Source organism: Mastigoproctus giganteus, chromosome 2, assembly GCF_048544385.1.
Source record: "Mastigoproctus giganteus isolate SK-2022 chromosome 2, ASM4854438v1, whole genome shotgun sequence".
Lineage (NCBI taxonomy): Eukaryota > Metazoa > Arthropoda > Arachnida > Uropygi > Thelyphonidae > Mastigoproctus > Mastigoproctus giganteus.
In genome coordinates, this window is record NC_143576.1 from 127,504,895 (window position 1) to 127,526,718 (window position 21,824).

Sequence of the window (21,824 nt, forward strand, 5' to 3'; positions counted from 1 at the left end):
ATGCACACATTTTCTATTATATACAGGCAGTTCCCGCTTTTATGAGTTCTTTTTTAAAGTATCAAAAAAATCGGAAGTATGAACATTAATTGCAATAAATAAATGCTAAAAATTCATAAACACTCCATTTCAAACCAGCGGTGTAGATGTAAATACAGTACTACTGTGCATGCATTTGTGTAGGCACACAAGAGCTTCTCACTAACTTACATAACATAATGCAGTTACTGCTCTTACATTAAAAAGTGTGGTTGTGTTGCTCTTCATTTTCACTGTCTGGTAGAGTGCACTAGAAAAGTTGCTACAGATTTAAAAAATACATATGCATGCATCATGAAATTTATAAAGAAAACAGAAAACTGTCTTGGAAATAAATGACTCTAGAAGCACTTCTGAAGAAGACGACTTCTTGTGCTTCCAACAAACGAGTGCCAAACCAAAAATGAGCGATGGACCATCAGTATGAGTGTATTTAGTTGATGATGATGAAAAATAAACATTCTTTAACATTTCTATGACAAATAATTTGCTTTATTTTAAAGGCTATGTTTTCTGTGGATAAATAAATCATTGTTAAACATAAACTATTATTTTGTTGACCTTTATTTAACATTACTATGGTCAGATTTAACCCCTGTTTTTAACATTTCGTCTATGGGGAAATAAATTCCCGCTTTACGAGTGTACGCCAGGAACGAATTAACTTTTACAAGTTAATTACAAGTAAAGTCAGGAACTGCCTATATTATTTATCAGAAAAATAAATAAAACTAAATAAAATATGCATCCATGCACACACACACACTATATACATTTTATTTTTTTAATTAAAACATTTTGGAAATTTTAATTAGAAAATTTTGCACACTTACTAAACAAAAATAGTTGCAAGAATGGTTGCTTTGCACCTATGCTTTCATGCTGTTACTCTGTGAAACCATAATTTTTTTCTTAAAAAACTACTCCATTAAAACCAGTTATAGTTGGGAAGGTAGAGAAAGTTTAGTCATTAACCTTGACTCAGAAATTTTGCCATGTTAAAATGGCTAGTTAATGTATTTTGCTTTAAATATATCTAGTCTAGATTTTACCCTTTTACAGTGTTAAAGGTTATCTTTTTTTTTTTTTTTTTTTGGACTTATCAAAACATACAAGTGATTGTTGTACACATACATATGAAAAAAAAAGAAAAGATTGAGCTCCTTTAGTTATTAGATCTCATAACCAATTATGCCATTGGAATTATATTTCTGAGTATGTATTGTGTTTTGACTTATGCTGGAATGAAATCATTCTACATTGTTGAAATTCAGTTTTAAAATATTGTTAATCCTTTGATGTAATTATAATGCTTAAATTCCAGGTAAACCATTTGGAACCTTGGGAAAAAGGTAGCCGCAAAACATCTGGTCAAACAGGAATGTGTGGAGGTGTATGTATACATTCTATATTTTTATTTTAAGAAACAAAAGTATTCTTTTTGTGGAGGAGCATAAAGCTTATCAAATATTAAAACAGATTATTTAGAAAAATTTTCACTGACTATTTTATAACCGAGTTGACTGTGAAGCATGTGTGTTAGATGAGCAGGTCGTGCATGGCACAGGCGCCTCCGTAGCCAGGTGGGAAGGAGCAGCAGTGCGTAGCACACGCTTTCTTGATGATTAGACCTGGGTTCGAGCCCGTCACCACCAAATACGGAGGATGCGGAAAGGTCAGAGAATGACCACCGCATATCCTGGAGCAATATGGCCTTAGTTGCTAATGCGCCTAAAAAACCAAATAACAAAAAAAAAAAAAAAAAACATGCATGGCACCTGCTATTAGAAACATCAGATGTGTTAAACTTGGAGAAGTAAAAAAAAAAAATAAATAAATAAATAAAGCAGCATTCCATTAGATAAAGAAATCAAAATAGTTTGGATAGTATGTATATTTTTTTTCACATTACTGTGCCAAATTCAAAATATTACACATTAAAACAGTACAAAGAGGGCATCAAGCCAAAAACAGAAAAGAAGGCATTGTTGCTTAGGCAACCTTCTTACAAGTGTGGAGGATCCTCGATATGCATTGTTTCGCATACACATTGTTGATTAATTAGGGACGGTAAACATCGTATATATTCACACCTATGTTGTTTTGAACAGGAATGTACATGTATATTTCCCTTGAATCTTCTTTCTCCTTCTGTATTTAAATTCATAATTACATACTGTATATGAAATGTAAAAATATACTGTATCAAAACATAAATACATATTTAATACATAAGTATATATTTAATACAACAAATAAATTTTACAAAACTCTATAGCCATTACTGTATACTATACAGTACCGTAAATCATAATTTTAGAGAATATATAATGAAATAAAAATCTAAATGATAAATAAATAGTAAATTCTAGAAAATAAACAGTAGCGCTTTCTATAACAATGCACAGTAGGTCCGTGACATCACACGGCACCACTTTGTATACTCACAATGTCCAGTTCCATGTTGTTTTTGTAATTGAAGAGGTGCTATGAATATATATCAAAAAATATTTCACTACTCCATCATGAGTGGAAATTATTCAAGAAAGTTGCCTAGTGCAGTGAAAAGGCAACATAATGTGACTTTAGATGTTAAAATAGAGGTGATTTTAATTTATACATTTGACTTCTTGAAATGTTGAATTAGTTTGGTATGAAAGTACAAATTGACAGAATAAACAGCCCAAACAGTCTTAATAACTAAATAAAATTGGCTATGTTTCAGGTTTCTGGAATTCTATATTGAATTTCATCTTTGAGCCAGAATTTTTGGTATGAAAAATGCTTAATAGGATTTAAACTGAATAGTATTTATTATCTGCTGATATATTATTATTTTAATATATTACTACACATCTTAAATGCTAGCACTGACTTTATGGGGGCACCTCCGTAGCCAGGTGGGAAGGAGCAGCAGTGTGTAGCGCACACTTTTCGATTAGACCGGGGTTCGAGCCAGTCACCACCAAATACGGAGGATGCGGAAAGGTCAGGGAATGACCACCGCATATCCCGGAGCAGTATGGCCTTAGTTGCTAATGCTCCTAAAAACCAAATAACAAACAATAACAACTGACTTTATAGAATTATCAGAAATGATTGGTAGCAAAAAAAAAAAGCTCTGTCAATCTCAATTTTAAATTCAGTTGGTTTATATGTTCTTTTTTATGATCTAGCACAACCACTAAGTAAGAGGTGTTTACATCAATTACACTAGCCAACAAAAATATTTTTGTCATACCTCCGCAATGAAAATATGTGATTCTGGAGGAAATAAAAGTGCTGATTCCAAAAATTGCCATAAAAAGTCTCTGTCATGTCTGCATCAAAAGATGTACCAACCTTTAATATTAAAATAAAGGGATATATACGTAAAATTAAAGTTTGTAATACAAGTGTAAAAAAATATTATACCTTCTCTATAACTCATTTCACTTCGGACAAATTATCATAAATCGTAGTGAAATAGTTATATTTCAATAATATATAATCAGCATACCTGGAATTGTCCTTAAAAATGTTTGCTGCTAAGGGATTTTCTCTTGTATTCCTGCTTACTCTCCCTCACAAGGAACCAGTGGTAATCTCCCATTATTACAGGATCCCACGACCTTGGTACTGCTTTTCCATCATGGAAATATCTTGAAACTGTTTCCCTTATTCATCACTTACGTCTCCCAGATTTTCAGGGGAAAATTTGAGATGGGAATGAAGAAGATGAATTTTCAACGACATTTGACAGCCCATATTTTTTGTAGCAGTCGAGTAAATTAAACACTGACATTTCATAATTACCCAAAAGCCATGTACTACCCACCTTGAGTGATCGCCAAAGATGGTTCTCACGAAATCATAGGGACTGCAAAAGGTAACACTGAGTTTGCCATGTAACCGCTTCCTAAGGTTTGTTTGAACCGCTTCCTAATTACTGGGTATGTGCCCATCAACTCCGGGAGCCTTACTCACCTTTAATCCCAAAAGTTTTTCTGAGAAACAATCTTGATTTCAATAATATCACTGATTTCATGCTGTCCATCATCATTCTTGCAGTTACTCCTCACCGTGAAGTGTCTTTTGTCTAAATATCAGTGCAAAGTATCCATTAGTTCATCCACATCAGTTATCCAAGACTCCCACACCCATTATGCAAGAATCTTATTCTAAGAACTTTTTCTTGAAAAGTTCTTTTCTCCTTTATATATGCTTATTTGAAAAACATCTTTCCCTGTTCTTTGTTTTCTTAGCCAGTGATTTCTTGAAATCAGACTTTGCCAGCCTAACCGTTTCTGTGGTACTGTTACAAATCAGAATGTAGTTGTCATAGGCTAGCTAGGTTAACAGGGCTTTTTCTGTCCTGTTAAACTAGCTAGCTTATTATCCATCCATCTGATCCCGTTGTGCTATATTTTCTTAATAGTTAATGTACAATCCTTAACTGTAATGTATTTCCTCCTCTGCATGCTATGTCCCCAGTTGATGGAGACTACATAGCACTTTAAACTGTTGTAGGTTCCTATCCTGAAATTAAAACCCCATTTATTTGCCTTTAACAACTGCTGCCTCTCTCCTCATTATCTGACTTAGAACTCTGTGATGATTTCCTGCCGATGGTTCTGTACTGTCAGCTCTATGATGTCATCTGGTTTGTGGGTGATGAACAGATAACAATAACAGTCATATAACAGTTGGTTTTAAAATTTTGTTCTCCCATGGTGAGTTCCTTCCCACTTTCTCACTCATTCCATCAGTATGTGTAGGCTCTTGTGATAATGTCACAATTACTCCCACTCTTGTTATTCTCTTGCTTCTATCAAACTCACGCCACACAAATTCTATATTGTCATGTGTAATATCTGATCCTATTAAAGCTTTTATCATGCTCAATCTGCTTTGGATAAGAAGCATCTCCCTATCCTTCCTAATTACATTGTATATACTGTAGTGAAACTCTTCATCTCCTCTGGGCGATCCCACATTTCCTTTAGTTCTGATCAGGAGTTAAGTTTAATCATTTTATTGAAATACTTCTGACATTACCATAGACACAGTTAAGATTTACCCATTCTTGTATATTTTGCTTGAAGCTATTTAAGTTTGCTTCCCTAGAGTTAACTTCCCATTCGTTTAAAACATTATTAACCGAATCATATCTTGTTGCAACAGCAAACATGAACTCTTGAAAGATGTATGCTGTTGATACTTTGACTCAGTCTCTATGGGTCACCCCCACCACCCTCAACTAACAGTTTCCCTGAATGCCAATACTGAGAAAGACGTTTGCACCACCATTGTTCATATATATGTTCCATCTCTCAAAATTGATTTCTTCAACATACAAGTGTGGACCATGTTGATAAAATGAATTCTGTGAACTTTTACATTATTGTGGTGAAGTGTATTTTCCCTTCACTGAAATCTTCAATCATATAAAAAATAAATAAATTTTCATATTTTTCTTTTCATTCCTTTATTCCAAAATTGGTTTTCGCATCACTTTGTGCCTGAAGTAAAACAATATTGTGAAGATAAATATATCGCTTTTCAGGTGATTCTGATTTTAGATAATGTACCACCCACCATTTCTGCAACATCACCACCACCCTAATGTTAAAATAATTTTTTGCCACCAAAATGACACCACTTTTGCAGCCAGTAGACCAATATTATTTCAATGTTTAAAGTGCATTACCTTCAGGAGACATTTGATATGCTAATTAATGCAATGGATAAGGAGGGAGGTCCGGCTCTTAAAGAATTTTGAAAAGAATTCCATATTTTAGATGCAAATTCTATATTTCATCTAAAATAAAATAAAAAAATTATGCAACGAACCTGGACAAAATTACAGAGAAGAACATGAAGGGTGTTTGGAATAAACTGTGTCCTTGGTTTAGTGATAATTTTGAAGGATTTCAAGAACCAGCAGAGATCATACAAAATGAAACAGAAGTGGTTGTTACTATTGCTAACCAATTGCAGCTTGACGTTTCTTCAGCTGATGTCACTGATCTGCTTCGAGCACACCATGGAGAGCTCAACAAATGAAGACCTCTTTGAAATAGCAAAATGTGAAGAAGCTGAGGAATATTTAACAGCTAAAACTCCTCTTCATTCCTTCACTCTCAAGGGGGCTAGACAAAGCTTTTCAACACATAGAAAAAGCAATTGAGATTTTCGAGTTACAAGATACAAATTTGGAGTGTACCAAGAAAGTCGCTACAAATTTTAAAAATGCTTAAGCATGCTATCGTGAAATTTATAAAGAAAAGAGAAGGCGACCCTTGTGCTTCCAACAAACCAACAATGAGTGCCTAGACAACAGTGAATGATCAATGAATGTGCATTTAGTCGATGATGATGAAGAATAAACATTCTTTAACATTTGTAAGTCATAAATAATTTCTTTATTATTATAATTTGCTTGATTTTACAAGCTATATTTTATTTCTTTGGATAAATCGATCATTGTTTAAGCATAAACTAATAAGCTAACTCCATATATAAAAATAGTAATCAATTTTATTGTTGAGAATGTAACCCCTGTTTTTAACATTACGTCTATGGGAAATAAATTCCCGCTTTACGAGTGTGCACCAGGAACAAATTAACTCATAAAGTCTGGAACTGCCTGTATTATTATAATGACATTTTCCTACTTAATGTTTTTTTTTTAATATAGAAATTCTTTATTTTTATATTAAAAAAAAAAATTAAACAATATAAACATTTTGGTAATCAAACAAATTATTGCATAGCGTCATTTCAGTTCATAGTAAATCTCTGAAGTAGGTGATATGGTATCGTTTTTGTTACATCTCATATTGTGAACACTTTCACATAGAATTACCCTGACATTGCACTGTGCTTGGCAGATACCACCCTTTGGTGGTGGTATCATCCACCGAGAATAAGTAACATTAGTCTTCTCCATTGGCAAAGCGTTGATTATTCGAAGTAGTCAGTATCGGGGCAATTCGATGTCAAGTCGTTCACAATATGAGATGTAACAAAAACGATGCCATCTCACCTACTTAAGTGATTTACTATGACTAACATGATGCATGCACTAACTTGTTCGATTAGTAAATTTTCTGTATTCTGAGGCTTTCAGCCCTAAAACCTTTTTAGTATAAACAATTTGGATATAATGGATTGATATCTATAATTGCATAGCATCGACCATGTGAAGTGCTGCCGTTAAGTTCTGAAGGTTCTAAACAGTTCTGAATTATTTAGTGGATTGTTGCTGTGTTTTATTGTAATTGTGACCTTTTAAGGTATATTGAAAACTGAATTTATAATACTTTATTTATTTCTGTAGATTACTATTAGTATTTTTGGTTATTTGTTAAAGAATAACTGTATTTTTGTCTATCTACCATATTGGCCCTAATTATTTGTCCTCCCTTGGCAGTTTTATTTAAATGCTACAGATATTAATTATTAATTATACTGATTATACTAATTATATATTTTTCTAATTTGAAGGGTTATAGTTGGAAAGATGAACTCCTTTGGATTTAGGTTCATCCTTTCGATTTAGTAATAAGTTTAATGAACAGAATGTTAAGCAATTAAAAATCCTCAGTTTAAAAATGTTTCCCATAGGCAGAGTAAAATATAAATTCTGAAATAGTACTTAAAAATCATCTTTAACTTATGGATGTGTATCTTTTCATTTTTATTTGTGTAAATATTTCATACCCTTAGGTCATTTTCTCTTCTAAGAAGTTTTAAACCTCCACTCCCATGGAAAACATCTTAATAGGGGTTCTGCTCTATATATATTTATATATATATATATATATATATATAACAAATAAATTAGAATGAGACAAACAAATAAATTAGAATGAGAGTAAAAATAAATAAAAAATAAAATAATGCCAGCAATATGGCAAGACGAGCGAAAAAGTCGAAATTAAACTTAAGAATCAAGCAAAACAGGAAGGGAAGAGAGGGGTAACTCTTGTTACTCTTGTTACAAGAGTAAATAAAAATATTGCAGCAGAAAATCTCTAAGATAATTTAGAACATCTAATTATAAGAATAATAAATAATAATTCATTAAATTTTGAAAGCCAATTAAAATAGAAATTTAACGGCACCCCCTCTGACAGGCACCAGGTCCAAATTTATGTGAAATATCACCAACAGAGATCTAGACCACTGTAGTAAAATAAAACAAAAATATACCAAAAAATAGACTGACTATTATGCCCCATCTCAACAGAGGACCACAAGGCCAATAATGGTCAGGGAATTGCTGCATTTTGATCGCTAGACAAATCGCCGCAAAGGCGAGTCGATTGGAAGATCAGTCCACCACCCGATGCAGAGGATTTGAATAGCGGTGGTCCTGATGCAGCGAAAACTAAAAATAGAACAGATATGAGCACTCCAGTGCAATTTTTTTACTCTCATTCTAAATTATTTGTATGGTTATATTTCAAGCATCATGTAGAGGAATATGCTTTTTGCTGCCTCTGATGTTTGCTGTATACCTTTTTATTTTATTTTTATCATGAAAGATTCAGTTTCCAACTATTTTAAACGTTATTTAAATATATGTATATATATACATACAGATATATATATATATATATATATATATATATATATTTTTTTTTTTTTAGGTTCGGGGAGTAGGAGCTGGAGGCATAGTTTCAACAGCCTTTTGCATCTTGTATAAGTTATTCACCCTAAAACTAACCAGAAAACAAGTTGTTGGCCTTATAACACATAGTGATTCACCATATATTAGAGCGCTAGGGTTTATGTATGTTAGGTAAGAATTTTGTAATCTGATTGTACTTTGAAAATTAGAACAATAACTTCAGTGGAGCTGAAACAGCCAAAGCACTTGTGTGCACTCTCTTAATAAAAAAAAAAAAGAAAAAACTGAATTTTCTAAATTGTACTTCTCTTTGGGGAAGATTTGCTTAATTTTAGTGTTATCTTGTAGTATTAGCCCCAAGTGATGAGTAAAAACAAGTGTTTTGGCTGTTTCAGCTCCATTGAGTCATTATAAAAGTGATCTGTCATCAAGTCACTTTGAAATAAATTGCCATATAAATTGGAAATTTAACTGAGTCACTTAATTTGACTGATTTCAGGTCAGTGCAGTTGCTTTTTAAAAACCTATTGCTAATATATGAATTGCAGGTATGGTTCACTTTTCCCAAATCCAGTACTCATAGCAATATAGTGTATTTATATAACAATCACAATACATTGTGACTACCTCTCACCGGTAATATCATTTATATCAGTTCATTTACACAAAGTTGGGGGGGGATCTGGGTGTGACCAAGAGATTCAGTGCTAAGCTTGGAATCACTACTATAAGCTTACTGAGTCTGCTATAACTTTGTGTAGCTTGTAACTATATAAGGGTAAATTTCTTTTTTTTTTTTTTTTTTATGTAAACCCCAAACACTAGAGGTATTAGAACTTATAATACTTAGTACTGTGCTTGGGTTGGAGGTTGAAAAGACGAAAAAAGATATTTGTTGACATTGGACTTGAACTTCTGTAGACTGTAATTTTCAGGAAATATGTATGAAAGAAGGTTGTTCCAGAAAACGGCAGTTGAATGAATAAACGAGGAAGATGAAAAGTTGGTTCTGTGAGTTTGAAGTTGGACAATAAATGGATGTTGGCTGGTGGCGGCACGTGTTCGGACTGTTTTGAAAGAGAGAACGGGAATTATAGAAGCCAATTTAGAAGAACAGTGCCCATGGAAGTATTTGTAGAAGAGGCATGCAGCAGAAACAGTACGTCTATGAGAGAGCGAGTGGAGAGACTCTGTTAGAGATGAATCATTAATTAACCTAACTGCCCTCTTCTGAATGGAATCAAGAAGCCTGAGAGAGGTTTTGGGGGCACCACCCTAGATGTGGGAACAATATTCCATGGCAAGGCGGATTTGCGATTTATACAGAGTGAGTAGCTGTTTGGAAGAAAAGTAACGCTGAGAGCGAAAGAGAAAACCAAACTTTTTAGATGCGGAGGAACCAATATTTGTAATGTGCTTATGCCAAGAGAGAGAGAGATTTGAAGTCAGGGTAATCCCCAAAAGAGATATATCATTTTTCCTAGAAATTGGAATGTCACTAAAGATAAGCATAGGAGCAAAAGAATCCTTTTTGCGAGATATAAGACAAGACTGAGTTTTAGATGGGTTGAAATTAACTAAGTTGTCTTTGCTCCATTGGAGAATTACCTGAAGATCTGCATTTAAGGAATTGGTAGCAGATTTTCTAGAAGTTGAAGCTGATTGAGCAGGACAAGGTTTCTCAAAATGGAAAGTGGAATGCAATGTGCTATCATTGGCAAAACTATGGATAGGATTTCCAGTCAATGGAAGAAGGTCATTAATACACAAGAGGAAAAGAGTGGGGGAAAGAACTGAACCTTGGGGGACACCGGCATTAGTGGAGAAGTTAGAAGACAGAGAGCCATCTACCATCACCCTCAGTGAGCGATCAGAGAGAAAACTGGATAACCAATTACTAAAAACAGTTGGCAAACCATAAGATGGAAGCTTGCTTAGAAGACCTTTATGCCAAATACGATCGAAAGCCTTTGAGATATCAAGAGCAACTACTTGTTTTTCCCCTAACCTTTCCGTTGAATTAGTCCATAAATGGGTAATATAAGCAAGAATATCACCAGTGGATCGACATTGACGGAATCCATACTGGTGATCGTTGATCAGACGTAAGGGTTCTAGGTAGTTTAAGAGTTGGCGGTTAATTGATTTCTCCATTACTTTAGAAAGAGTAGAAGTAATTGCAATGGGACGATAATTGGATGGGAGGGATTTGTCACCCTTTTTAGGAACTGGCTAGATATGGGCAAATTTCCAAGCAGAAGGAAAAACACCTTTGGAATAAGAAAGTGAAAAAAGGAGACAAAGAATAGGAGTAAGTTCAGGAGCACAGGTTTTGAGAACAAGTGGAGAAATACCATCGGGACCTGGAGCTTTCTTACCATCAAGATTCGTCAAAATCCTTCTGACATCCTTTTGATGGAAGACCACAGGAGGCATTGAATGGAGCATGTTGGGAATGGAGGGAGGTGTTTTACCAAGATAATTAATACATGAGTTTGAAGAAAAATGGGATGCTAGCAGGTCAACTTTATCCTTGGCTGAAGTGGCAACAGAATCATCTGGTTTGGACAGAGGTGGGAGCAGAGATGGTCAAAAGTTGCGGCCAATAGCTTTGGCAAGAGACCAGAATGCTCAGCTACCATTAGGGCAAGAAGCAAGTTTTCTACTCTTAGCCTGTTCAAACTCTAGTTTGGACTGATTAATAACTGCTTTACAATTGTTGCGAGCTTTGGTGTAGGCAGAAAATGAAACTGGAGAATTAGAAACAAGCAAATTATGATATGCAACATTCTTCTCTTGAACAACCTTAGCACATTTATTGGAAAACCAAGGTTTAATTAAAGGAAGAGATTTTGAAGTGGAGCGTGGGATAAAGGATTCCATTCCTGCAAGAATAATTTCACTGACACGATCTGAGCAAATATTGACATCAGAAGTTTTGAAAGAGTAATCTGACCAAGGAAAAGAAGAAAAGAACTCTCACAGGTCATTCCATTTTGCATTCTTGTAATGCCAAACAACACGAGGTTGGGAATAGCCATGAGATAAAGGTTCCATTGGAGAAGAGACAATCACCAAGTTGTGATCTGAAGTGCCTAAAGGATCTCTCACTTCGACCGTGTATTTAGAAGGGTTGTTTGTGAGAAAAAGACCAAGCGTGTTGGCTGTATGATTAGGATTGTCCGGTATTCTTGTAGGTAAATGAACAATCTGTGCAAGGTCATTAGTAATTGCATAAGCCTCAGCATCTCGACCAGTTGGGTCGATGTGACTAGAAAACAGAAGCCAGCTGGAATTGTGAACATTAAAATCACCAAGGAAAATTACCTCAATGTTAGGAAATTGGACTGGAGAAAGTCAAGTTGCAAAGAGAGGAAGTCAAAGAGCTCCAAGTGATTAGTGGAATTGGAGAACGGTAGAGACAACAGATGAATTTTGACGCAATGAGGTAGAGAGATTTTAAGCCAGAGAAGATCAAAGAGAGGAGATTCCAAATTGCCAATTCTCTGACAGGAAAAATCAGAACGGACATATGCAAAAGTACCACCTTTGAAAAGAATCATACAACGAATAATTTGGGCATCTGAGAGGAGCAGTAGTTGAATCAACCGATAACTGAGATTCTGTCAGAAAAAGTACATGGCATTTGGCAGACTGCAAGTGGAAATGGACATCGTTGAGATTAGAATTGAGACCACGTATATTTGTGAAATGATTTAGGAAGTGCTTGGGAGGTTTAGATCTTTTCGCAGATAAGCTTGCTCAGTTAGTTTGACAATTCATGGTGTATTTATTCAATAGTAAGAAAAAGTGGGTGGGACATGCTGTATGAAGTAATGAAATTTTTGGATAATGGGGTACATAGGGTAAGAATATACCCAGATCCTTGAAATAACATGGCCTCGACAATGCTCCCTGCATACACACTACTCGGACTCCCTCCATTCACTATCTGGCAGAGTAGAAGTAACTTGATTATACACTAGCTCATCCAGAAGCCTCCTAAAGGGTTACCAATAGATTCGGTCCGGTATAATAACTAGTGGCCGGCCTGCGAACACCGTTTTAGAGCTGTACCTTGGAAATGTAAGGAAGATTGGATCTTGCCATGATGTCCATCATAACCTCAAAAGTCAGCCATACTGCGTGATGGAAGAGATAGGGAATATTGACTGGAACTTAGCTCTAGAGACTAAACATGGGTTCCACCACTTCAAGCCTCCAATGAGCAAAGTGGTGGTATTGCACCGGTTGATGAGAGTCATCTACCACCTAGTACTGCCTGGTAACATAGAGGGGCAGCATTCGTCCATGAGGTGTGGGCCCCACACCTCGATCCCTGCTTATGTTGGTTCACACACCTCGATCCCTGCTTATGTTGGTTCACACACCTCGATCCCTGCTTATGTTGGTTCACACCTGGGTGGTCACCCACCATATACTTGTGCATGGAGGTTATACCAAGGATTACTAACAGTCCCACCATCGTGAAAGTGCAAGCAGTGGATTTGGCTGTCACAGACCGTCCGAAATTGGGTCCACTTGACTTGAGTGTCACCCGAATATCAGTTACATCAGCGTTTTAGACTCCCAGGTAGCAAGTGCAGCTTGTCTGGCAAATCTGAGAGAATGTCTGTGACAATTTTTAAGCCCATTTGCATTATGTAGGCTGGAAAAAAATAAAATAAAAAAAAAATCTCAGAATACCTCACAGGGTGAAAACTCTATTTCCTCCCTCTAAGATTAGCTAACTTGGCCTTGATTGAAGAAATCTTTAGAAATTCTTCCAGTGATAGACTTCATTCAAACCCGGATGCCCAACTTTGTGTGATTTATATAGTGGAGTGATCCAGATGAAATTATATTGTTGGGGGGGGTGAGCATGATGTGTATTGGTTTGCATAGTATGTAAATACACTACAAAGGGTACTAGGAAAGTTTTGCAATATGACGCAACAATGAATCACAGGAAGCTGCTTGTTGCTGCATGTTGAGACATGTTCATACGTGCATAGTAGCCGCCGCGCCAAGTCGATGGGCCCAGTTATTCATTAGTAGTGAGAGTGTAAAGTGCTTGCAATGGCATCGTGGTCACGAAATGAGATAAGGACAGTTTTGTGGTATAATTTCGTGCGCGGTTTAACCATAGACCAGTGCTTAGAAGAAATGACTCTTGCACTAGATGATGATTGTCCACATCGTACAACGATATTCAGGTGGTATAGAGAATTCCAAAGGGGAAATTTCACTCTGGAGGATTCTGAGAGGCCGGGAAGGCCACGAACGTCAGTTACGGAGGAAAACGTTACTGCTGTGAGGAAAATGCTTGAAGAAAACAGGCGAGTGACTTACCAACAGATAGAGGATATTTTGGGCCTAAATGCACCAGCAATTCGTTCGATTCTGCAAGATCATTTGCACGTGAAGAAACTTTGTTCTCTCTGGGTGCCGCATCAACTGACTGAAGAGCAGATGACACGACGTGTGACTTGGTGCCGGGAGATGTTAAAAAAGTTTGATAAGGGACAATCTCGGTATGTGAACAACATCGTGACAGGTGACGAGACTTGGCTGTACTATTACGATCTGCCGACCAAGGCTCAAAACAAAGTTTGGGTCTTTGATGATGACGACACACCCGTAATTGTCAGAAAATCCCGATCTGTAAAGAAGAAAATGATGGCTGTATTTTTCAAATCGAGTGGAATTGTGGAACGTGTCGTTTTGGACACGCAGAAGACAGTCACAGCTAAGTGGTATACTGAACAATGCCTGCCTAAAGTCATTGGATCTATGAAGAACCTGCGGCCAAAGTCAAGAATGGACACCTGGTACCTCCATCACGATAATGCTGCAGCTCACCGCGCCAAAGCCTGCACCGAATATTTGACCACGACAGGACTGAAACTTCTCGAGCACCCTCCCTACAGCCCAGACCTTGCTCCCTGCGACTTTGCACTGTTCCCGCATGTGAAAATGAAGCTAAAAGGGAGGCGGTTTTCCAGTGATGAGGACCTTCTACGGGCTTGGGACAACGAGTGTGCTTTACTCCCTAGTGAAACTTGGCAGAACTGGTTTAAAGATTGGTTTCGGAGGATGGAGAGGAGTATTGAATGTAGAGGAAATTACTTTGAAAAAATTAAATAAACAAAGCTGTATTGCAAAACTTTCCTAGTACCCTTTGTATAACAGTAGTGGTCAAAAAAATTGCATCACCTCATTGTTTTTTAGGTGGTTTGTGTTTATACTGGCAGCTAATCTTTCAGAAATAGCTGAAAGAATATAAATAAGTAATAACAATACATGTATGAAACTATTAATTACAGAATAATTTACTTTTATGCCTTATGAGTAAATATACATTGAAATAAGTACTTTTCTCCAAAATAACAGTTTACTTATACAGCAGGCCTCCGTTATAACATGGTTCGCTTTACGCTGATTCGCTATAATGCTGTTCTTATATTATATCTGACTATAGTGCTGTTACAGATCACTATAATGCTCTTTTACAGATTGCATTTTTTGCATATTTAACGAAATCGTTTCATTTGATGGAGTCGATAGCTTGAAAATGAATAGCAAACAATCATTAAAACGTTTCCCACGCCGACTTGAGAAATTTTCCCACGCTCAGTGAAATTTTCTCGCAGCCTAATTTAATGCAGTACAGTGACTTGTTACGTAGTTCTGAGATCAATATTTTAAAAAATTATCAAGTATATTGCTTGTAATATTTGCGTTATATGCATTTATCCAAAGACTAATCATCACTCAGTACAGTATTAGACATCGTGTGTAACGGACAGTTTACTCGAACATTGTATCATAATTAATGCAACCAATGCAGTTATATTTTCTAAGAGTTAATAATGGCGGATAAGAATGAAAAAACAACGTCTGGACGCAGTATGAAGACTATAAATGTAAGAAAAAGACTGAATTTGAAAATTAAATTAGACGTTTTGAAGCGAATCGATTCCGGTCAACGACAAGCGGATGTGTGCCATAATTTAGGACTTGCAAGTTTAACTGTAAGAACAATTATCAAAAAATAAAGAATTAATTTTAGCAGCGGGAAAGATAGCTGTTCCACTGCAAGCAACTAGGGCTAAGGCGGCTATTAGGACTGAAATGGAAAGACTAACTAATTTTATTAAAAATAATATCCAATGCAGAATTCATTTAAGTTAAATATTATGAGAGAGAGAGAAAGAGAAAGAGATTAGCCAATATGATGAACTGAAGAAAACTCACCTAAAAAAAAAAAAAAAAATGTGGAATCATTTAAAACTGGTAAGGGCTGGTTGAATAGATTAAAATCCAGGGAGAAGCCGCAAGTGCAGATCAAGGAGCCGAAACTTTCAAAAAAGAACTTGTTAAAATTATTGAAGAGGGGTATTATATGTTATACTTCTCAACAAGTTTTTAATATAGTTGAAGCAGGACTTTTATGGAAGCAAATGCCTAAAATAAGTTTCATATTGAAAGAAGAAAAAAACTTGCCAGGTTTCAAAGCGGCGAAGGATTGGTTGACTTTATTGTTAGGTGGTAACACTGTGGGGGATTTAAAATTTTGGAAGAGGGCCAAAGTTCAACTCAAAATCAACACATTTTTCATGATTAAATTTAAATTCATCAATTAAATTAAATCTATTAAAATTAATTTAGATCAATTAAATTCATGATTTTAATTGGAATTTTAAGTTTAATTTTGATACGTAAGTAGTTACCACATAATTATATATGTATGTAATGCAGAATATTTTATATGTACAAATATTTGAATATTAAATATTTTGACCAATATTTGTGCATCTTTTCACTTTTATTACAATTATTATTGATTAGGAAATATCCTATGGCACCGACTGCAACTCACAAATACATATGTTACCTTATGGGAATGCGGCGCTCGCTTAGCGCGGATTCACTTAGCACTCTGTTTTTCCGGAACGAATTATCGGTGTTAAGCGGCGGTCACTTGTAGTTCATATATAATAACAAAAATTCTATGAACGCACTGACTTTTTTTCATTACTTTGTTTATATTAGGATGAGAGACAGCTTTATCACTAAAAAAACACAACAAAATGCACACTAATATTTCATCTGCCCACCTCCTGCCTTGATGACTGCTGCACATCATGGCATTGACTGAATAAGGTTTTGAACGTATTCCTGGAAAATCTCATGGTACCACACACAGGCCGACCGGGCTAGCTAGGTAGGTAAAGTGCCTGCCTGGCAACCCAAAGGTCGCGGGTTCGATTCCCGCCTCGGGCTTGGATCACAGTAAAATGTAAAAACTTTGGGATGTGCATTATGGCCATAGAAGTTGATGTGCCAACAACTAACAAGAAGAAAAAAAAACCACACACAGATTAATGTCTCCTGCAGCTCTTTAAGTGTTTTTTGATTTCTTTTGCCGTTACTGAAATGCCCATTTTGTTCCAACAATTTTCATTTGGATTGGGGTTGGACTGTTCTCATGCTGTTGTGCAAATTGATTTTCCCCGACCATTTTTGCACCTGTAAACTGTAAAGACAGCGAAATATATTGTATTTATTTAAGCAAGTGTGTGATGTTTGGTAATTTTTTGAAGTAGTACTTACAGTTGGCTCTATGTTATGGAGCAGAGTTGTCCTGAAAAATGCAATTTGCAACATCCTCATATTGATCTCTAATTGTGAGAAGTAATTTTGTGTCAGGGATGTCCTTGTGCACTGCAACACAAGGACATTCCTGACACAAAATTACCCTCACAAATTCATGATAACCAGCCTTTCTATGTGAAATACAGCCCCGTATCATTTGAGGAACAGAATCAATACAGTCAGGATGAACTTCTCCTGTTGCAAGATGTTGCCTGACCATTGCATTATACAAGGGGATAATCATCTCCTTACCCCTGCTAGAAAAATTCCTGTATATAATTGACAAGACACCATGAGCTACTCTTGCAGCCTGTCTGCACTTCTCAGAAAACTTAATATCTGACTGCACAATTACCTCAAGGTCTTTTTAATTCTACGCTACCCTGAGTGTAGTATCACATAGTTGATATGTTACCCTGGAGTTACTGCTACCCATGTGAAATACTTTACATTTGTCAATGTTAAACATCATTTGCCCCCTCTTAGCTATTGTGCTCAGCTTTTTTAGATTCTTTTGCAGTAGTATACTGTTATTAACAACTCTACCATCCTTAGTATCGTCTCCAAACTTGGGTATTAAGCCTGATATACCTTCGTCAATATCATTGATAAATACAGACAACAACAACAATGGGCCCAACACCGAACCCTGGGGTACTCCACTAATAACATTAATCCACGAAGATTGGTGTCCATTAATTACCACTCTGTCTTCTCCCACTCAATCATTCCTTTATCCATAGCAGCAATTTGCCTTCAATGCCATACTGCTCCAATTTGAACAGTAGTCTTCCATGTGCAACAGTATCAAAAGCTTTCCTAAAATCCAAGTATATGATATCAAAATTATTTTTTGCATCCACTTCCTTTGTGACCACATCATAGTACCCAATCAAATTGGTCAGACAAGACTTCACCTTAACAAACCCATGCTGTGTTTGAACTATAACTGCAGCCTTGTCTAGATGATACTGTAGTGGTTCTTTAACAGTGCCTCCATTAATTTCCCCAGAACAGAAGTTATACTAATAGGCCTGTAATTACTCGTGTCACTCTTTGTGAATTGGGGTCATTTGCACATCTCCAGTCCATGGGGACCTCCCCTGAGTCCATGAAAGCTTTCATAATTATAGTTAAGGGTTTGCTTACTTCATTTGCTGCCTCCTTTAATATAACTAGATAGATCCCATCCACCCAGGTGCGTTTCCTATATTTAACTTCAGCAATTTCTCCTCCACTTTACTCTCAGTTATTACAAATTCATTTAGCTCCCTGCCAGAGTTTTCTGCCCCCCCCCCATGAATAACTCCTCATGTGCAAATGTAGATGCAGAATACTCATTCAGTTTCTCAGCTAGGTGAGCAGAATCATCATCAAGTGGACCAATCTGATCTCCTTCCTTCTAGAGCAGTGTTTCCCAACCTTTTTCATTTCAACCCACTTTTATAATAGCCAAGTAACCTGCATCCCCTGCCACATTTGCATAAAAAGCTATTTTTAATAGGGTAAAGAAAAGACATTAAAAATAGATTTTTCAGAATATAATTCTAACCTAATATTTAATGCGATGGTTGTACTTGCATCTGGGCAGCCAGCTTCAAAATTTGCAGATGTGTGTTTGTTAAAGCCAACCTCATGTCATCCTCCACAAAAAACCTGTTTCTTGCCTTTGTTTTGATATGAAGAAGCAGTGAAAATCCCCTCTCATAGAGATACTAGAGGCAAATGGAAGTAAAACTCAAAAGGCAAGCATGGTGACATTTGGATATGACTAATACATAGCACACCAGAACTGAGTCTGCAATTTTTTTATAAAACAAATTACATGCCGAGGAATTCTTCTGCAGATCCAAGAATTCATGCTGGCTACATTCAGGGATGCAGAGAATGGGTTTTGTACCAGTGCAACTTCTTCTGTAAGCTCAGGGATGTACCGCTGAAATTCCTTTTCAAAGGGATTCAAGGTGCCCATTAATCTCATCCTTCAGATTCTCATCCAGTTCACCTTCATATTCCTCTACCACACTGCAGAGTTTTTCAAACATGGCAATGTTTCCAATATTTACTTTCTGACGCCAGCATTTGCAGCTTGGATACAAATGCCTGAAGATTGTCTTGAAATTGGATAATGTGCATTTCCTTTCCCTGAAGTTTCAGGTTCGGCTTATTTAGCTGGTCTAAAATGTCTGCTAAGTAAGCAACTCGTTAAATTAAAGTAAGCCACAAGGTCATGTTTCCCTTGCACTTCCAGGAACAACTTGATTTCTTCTTTCAACTCAAAGATACGATTGACAACATTTCCTTTCGACAACCAGCATACAGCAGTATAGAAAAGAAGAACCTTGTGATCAGAATTCATGCCTTTACAGAGTTCTTTAAACAGGTGTGTGTTGACAGCTCCAGATTTGATGTAATTTACAGAATCAAGTACCTCTTGCAGATCAGCTAGAAGAGTCTTACTGGCAAGAGCATATCGGTGAATCATGCAGTGAATGCCCTTTGCTTGGGGAGCAAGTTCTTTCACTTTTGTCTGAAAGCCCAACTTTGACCTTAGCATAGCTGGTGCTCCATCTGTACAAACCCGACAGATGTTTTTTTCCACTGTAGTCCTCCAGTTTAAAAAAAAGGTATTTAATATCTTCACCTTTTGTATAGTAGTTTCAAGTGCTCTACAAAACAGGAACTCTTCTTTGATGGGTCATTCCCTGTCAATTGGCCTAGGGGTCCCTGCTCGACCATCTTCAATTTTGTTGAAACTTGGTGTGGATGTTTAAACAGGTTTCAAATGAAGTTGTGCAAAATTTCAGTTCAAAATATAGTATGCTTGACACACCAACACCTTTTTTGTGGAGGTCATGTGTGTTATGCGAAATTAATCACAAAAAAATTTCACAAGCTTTAAGTGTTACTGTTGCACAATGGTGAGAGGTAGTGCTCTGAAACTTGGTATACCTAGTTAACTTTTGGCAGAGAAGGCAAAACTTTGGTGTCCAGGCTCAAAAACCTTCATTTTTTACAATGCAACTGGCACCAAAAATTTGTCGTGACAAATTTAAGCAAGACTTTTGAAAGTCTTAAGAAATAAAAACCTTTGGTACCTTCTTCTTTGGATATTCCACTTACCAACTGCATGAATTCAGCCTAACTAAATATCAGCTCTTATACAGATATTTTCCTTCAAAAATTGACTCAAAATTTGAAAATTAAATTTGACCTATCTTAATGTGGGACACCTTCAATTCTCTTGTTTTTGCCACCACCGGAAAGAGCAGAGTTTCAGCTACAAGGATCCTGGTTTATCGGTTTTGTATCTTTTCACTTAAGGCCTTAAAATTAAGCCTAAACATCAAGTAGTTTTATGTGCCAGATTGTTATTTTGTGAGATCTTTTTTGTTGCAGAACACTTCCTTAATCCTGTCCTTATGGTTTACAATAATCTAGGAATAGAGTATATTCTAGAATTCTGGAATATTCTGGAAGAATACCCAAGAATTATAGAATATTCTTGAATAAAAAAAAAAAAAAAAACTGATGAACATTCTAGAACTCTGGAATATTTTAGAATCATACAAAAAAAGTATAAATAGCTGATATTTGAACCATGCTGCATTATTAATGTGTTTTATCTTCATGATGAGCAGTTTATTTTGTACCTCTATTTTTTATTGTTTGACTGACTAATAAAGTTAATTAAGTTTTCATTGCTTGCAGAAACGTCCACTTATTAGTCAGCATGAAAGCCATGGAATCAGTAGATTTTGCTGGAGTTAAGCTGGACTCATGCACCATCAGTCATGGATAATTCTAAATGTCATGTGCTATCCTATACATGCAAAACTGGGTTAAAATTATTTAAAGAATTTGAAGAACAACAGCTGATAGGTCGATGTTGTGAATTAAAACTGGGTGAAGAAGACACAATTTGTCTACATCATGAAGCTTTGCTTTTGAAAAAATTTGAATTTTTGCAGCATTCATGTTGCAATCCTTTCCAGAATAAAAATCATATGGTGAAAAAAAAGTTTACAACCAATTGATTTGTCAGTGACAGACTACCTGAAAGACCTAACAAAGGTAGACATAAAACCAGGCAAGAAGCTGTGCCCATCATGCCGAAAAGAGTCTAACAGCCGAAAAGCAGCAACAGGAACATCAGCTTCATCTGGATCAGACCATGATGACAAAATGCATGTGACTGAAAGCTTGAACACAAGTTTGATAGCTATTGGTATTTCTCCTCTGAAATTTCAGCAAATGGCTAAGAGACTATGCCAAAAGGAAGGCAAGTCAAGTACAAGATGTAATTGCCAATAAAATTGCATCTATTGGTGGCTTGGATCCAAATGACATCATGGAGCCAAGTGCAAGTCATCAGTGTGGAAATTGCTTAGATTATAATGAGCTGCTGAAAGAATTGAAAGAAAAGTTAATGGTATCAAGTCATTCAGAAATACTTCAAATATTAATATTAGCTCCAGTTAGTTGGTCCATAATGAAAACAGTGGAAGAA

The 21,824-nt window shown here is 36.0% G+C and overlaps 1 protein-coding gene across 1 annotated transcript in view; it reads left to right on the plus strand.

The window, feature by feature from the left end:
* The window catches only part of LOC150089552 (pre-mRNA-splicing factor 38B), a 187,914-nt gene that overhangs the window by 123,925 nt on the left and 42,165 nt on the right, over positions 1-21,824 (plus strand). Inside the window, exons 4-5 of the mRNA XM_090390026.1 lie at positions 1,364-1,432; positions 8,676-8,827. Of these exons, the coding sequence (XP_090246152.1) occupies positions 1,364-1,432; positions 8,676-8,827 (221 nt within the window). The remainder of the gene's footprint in view (positions 1-1,363; positions 1,433-8,675; positions 8,828-21,824) is intronic.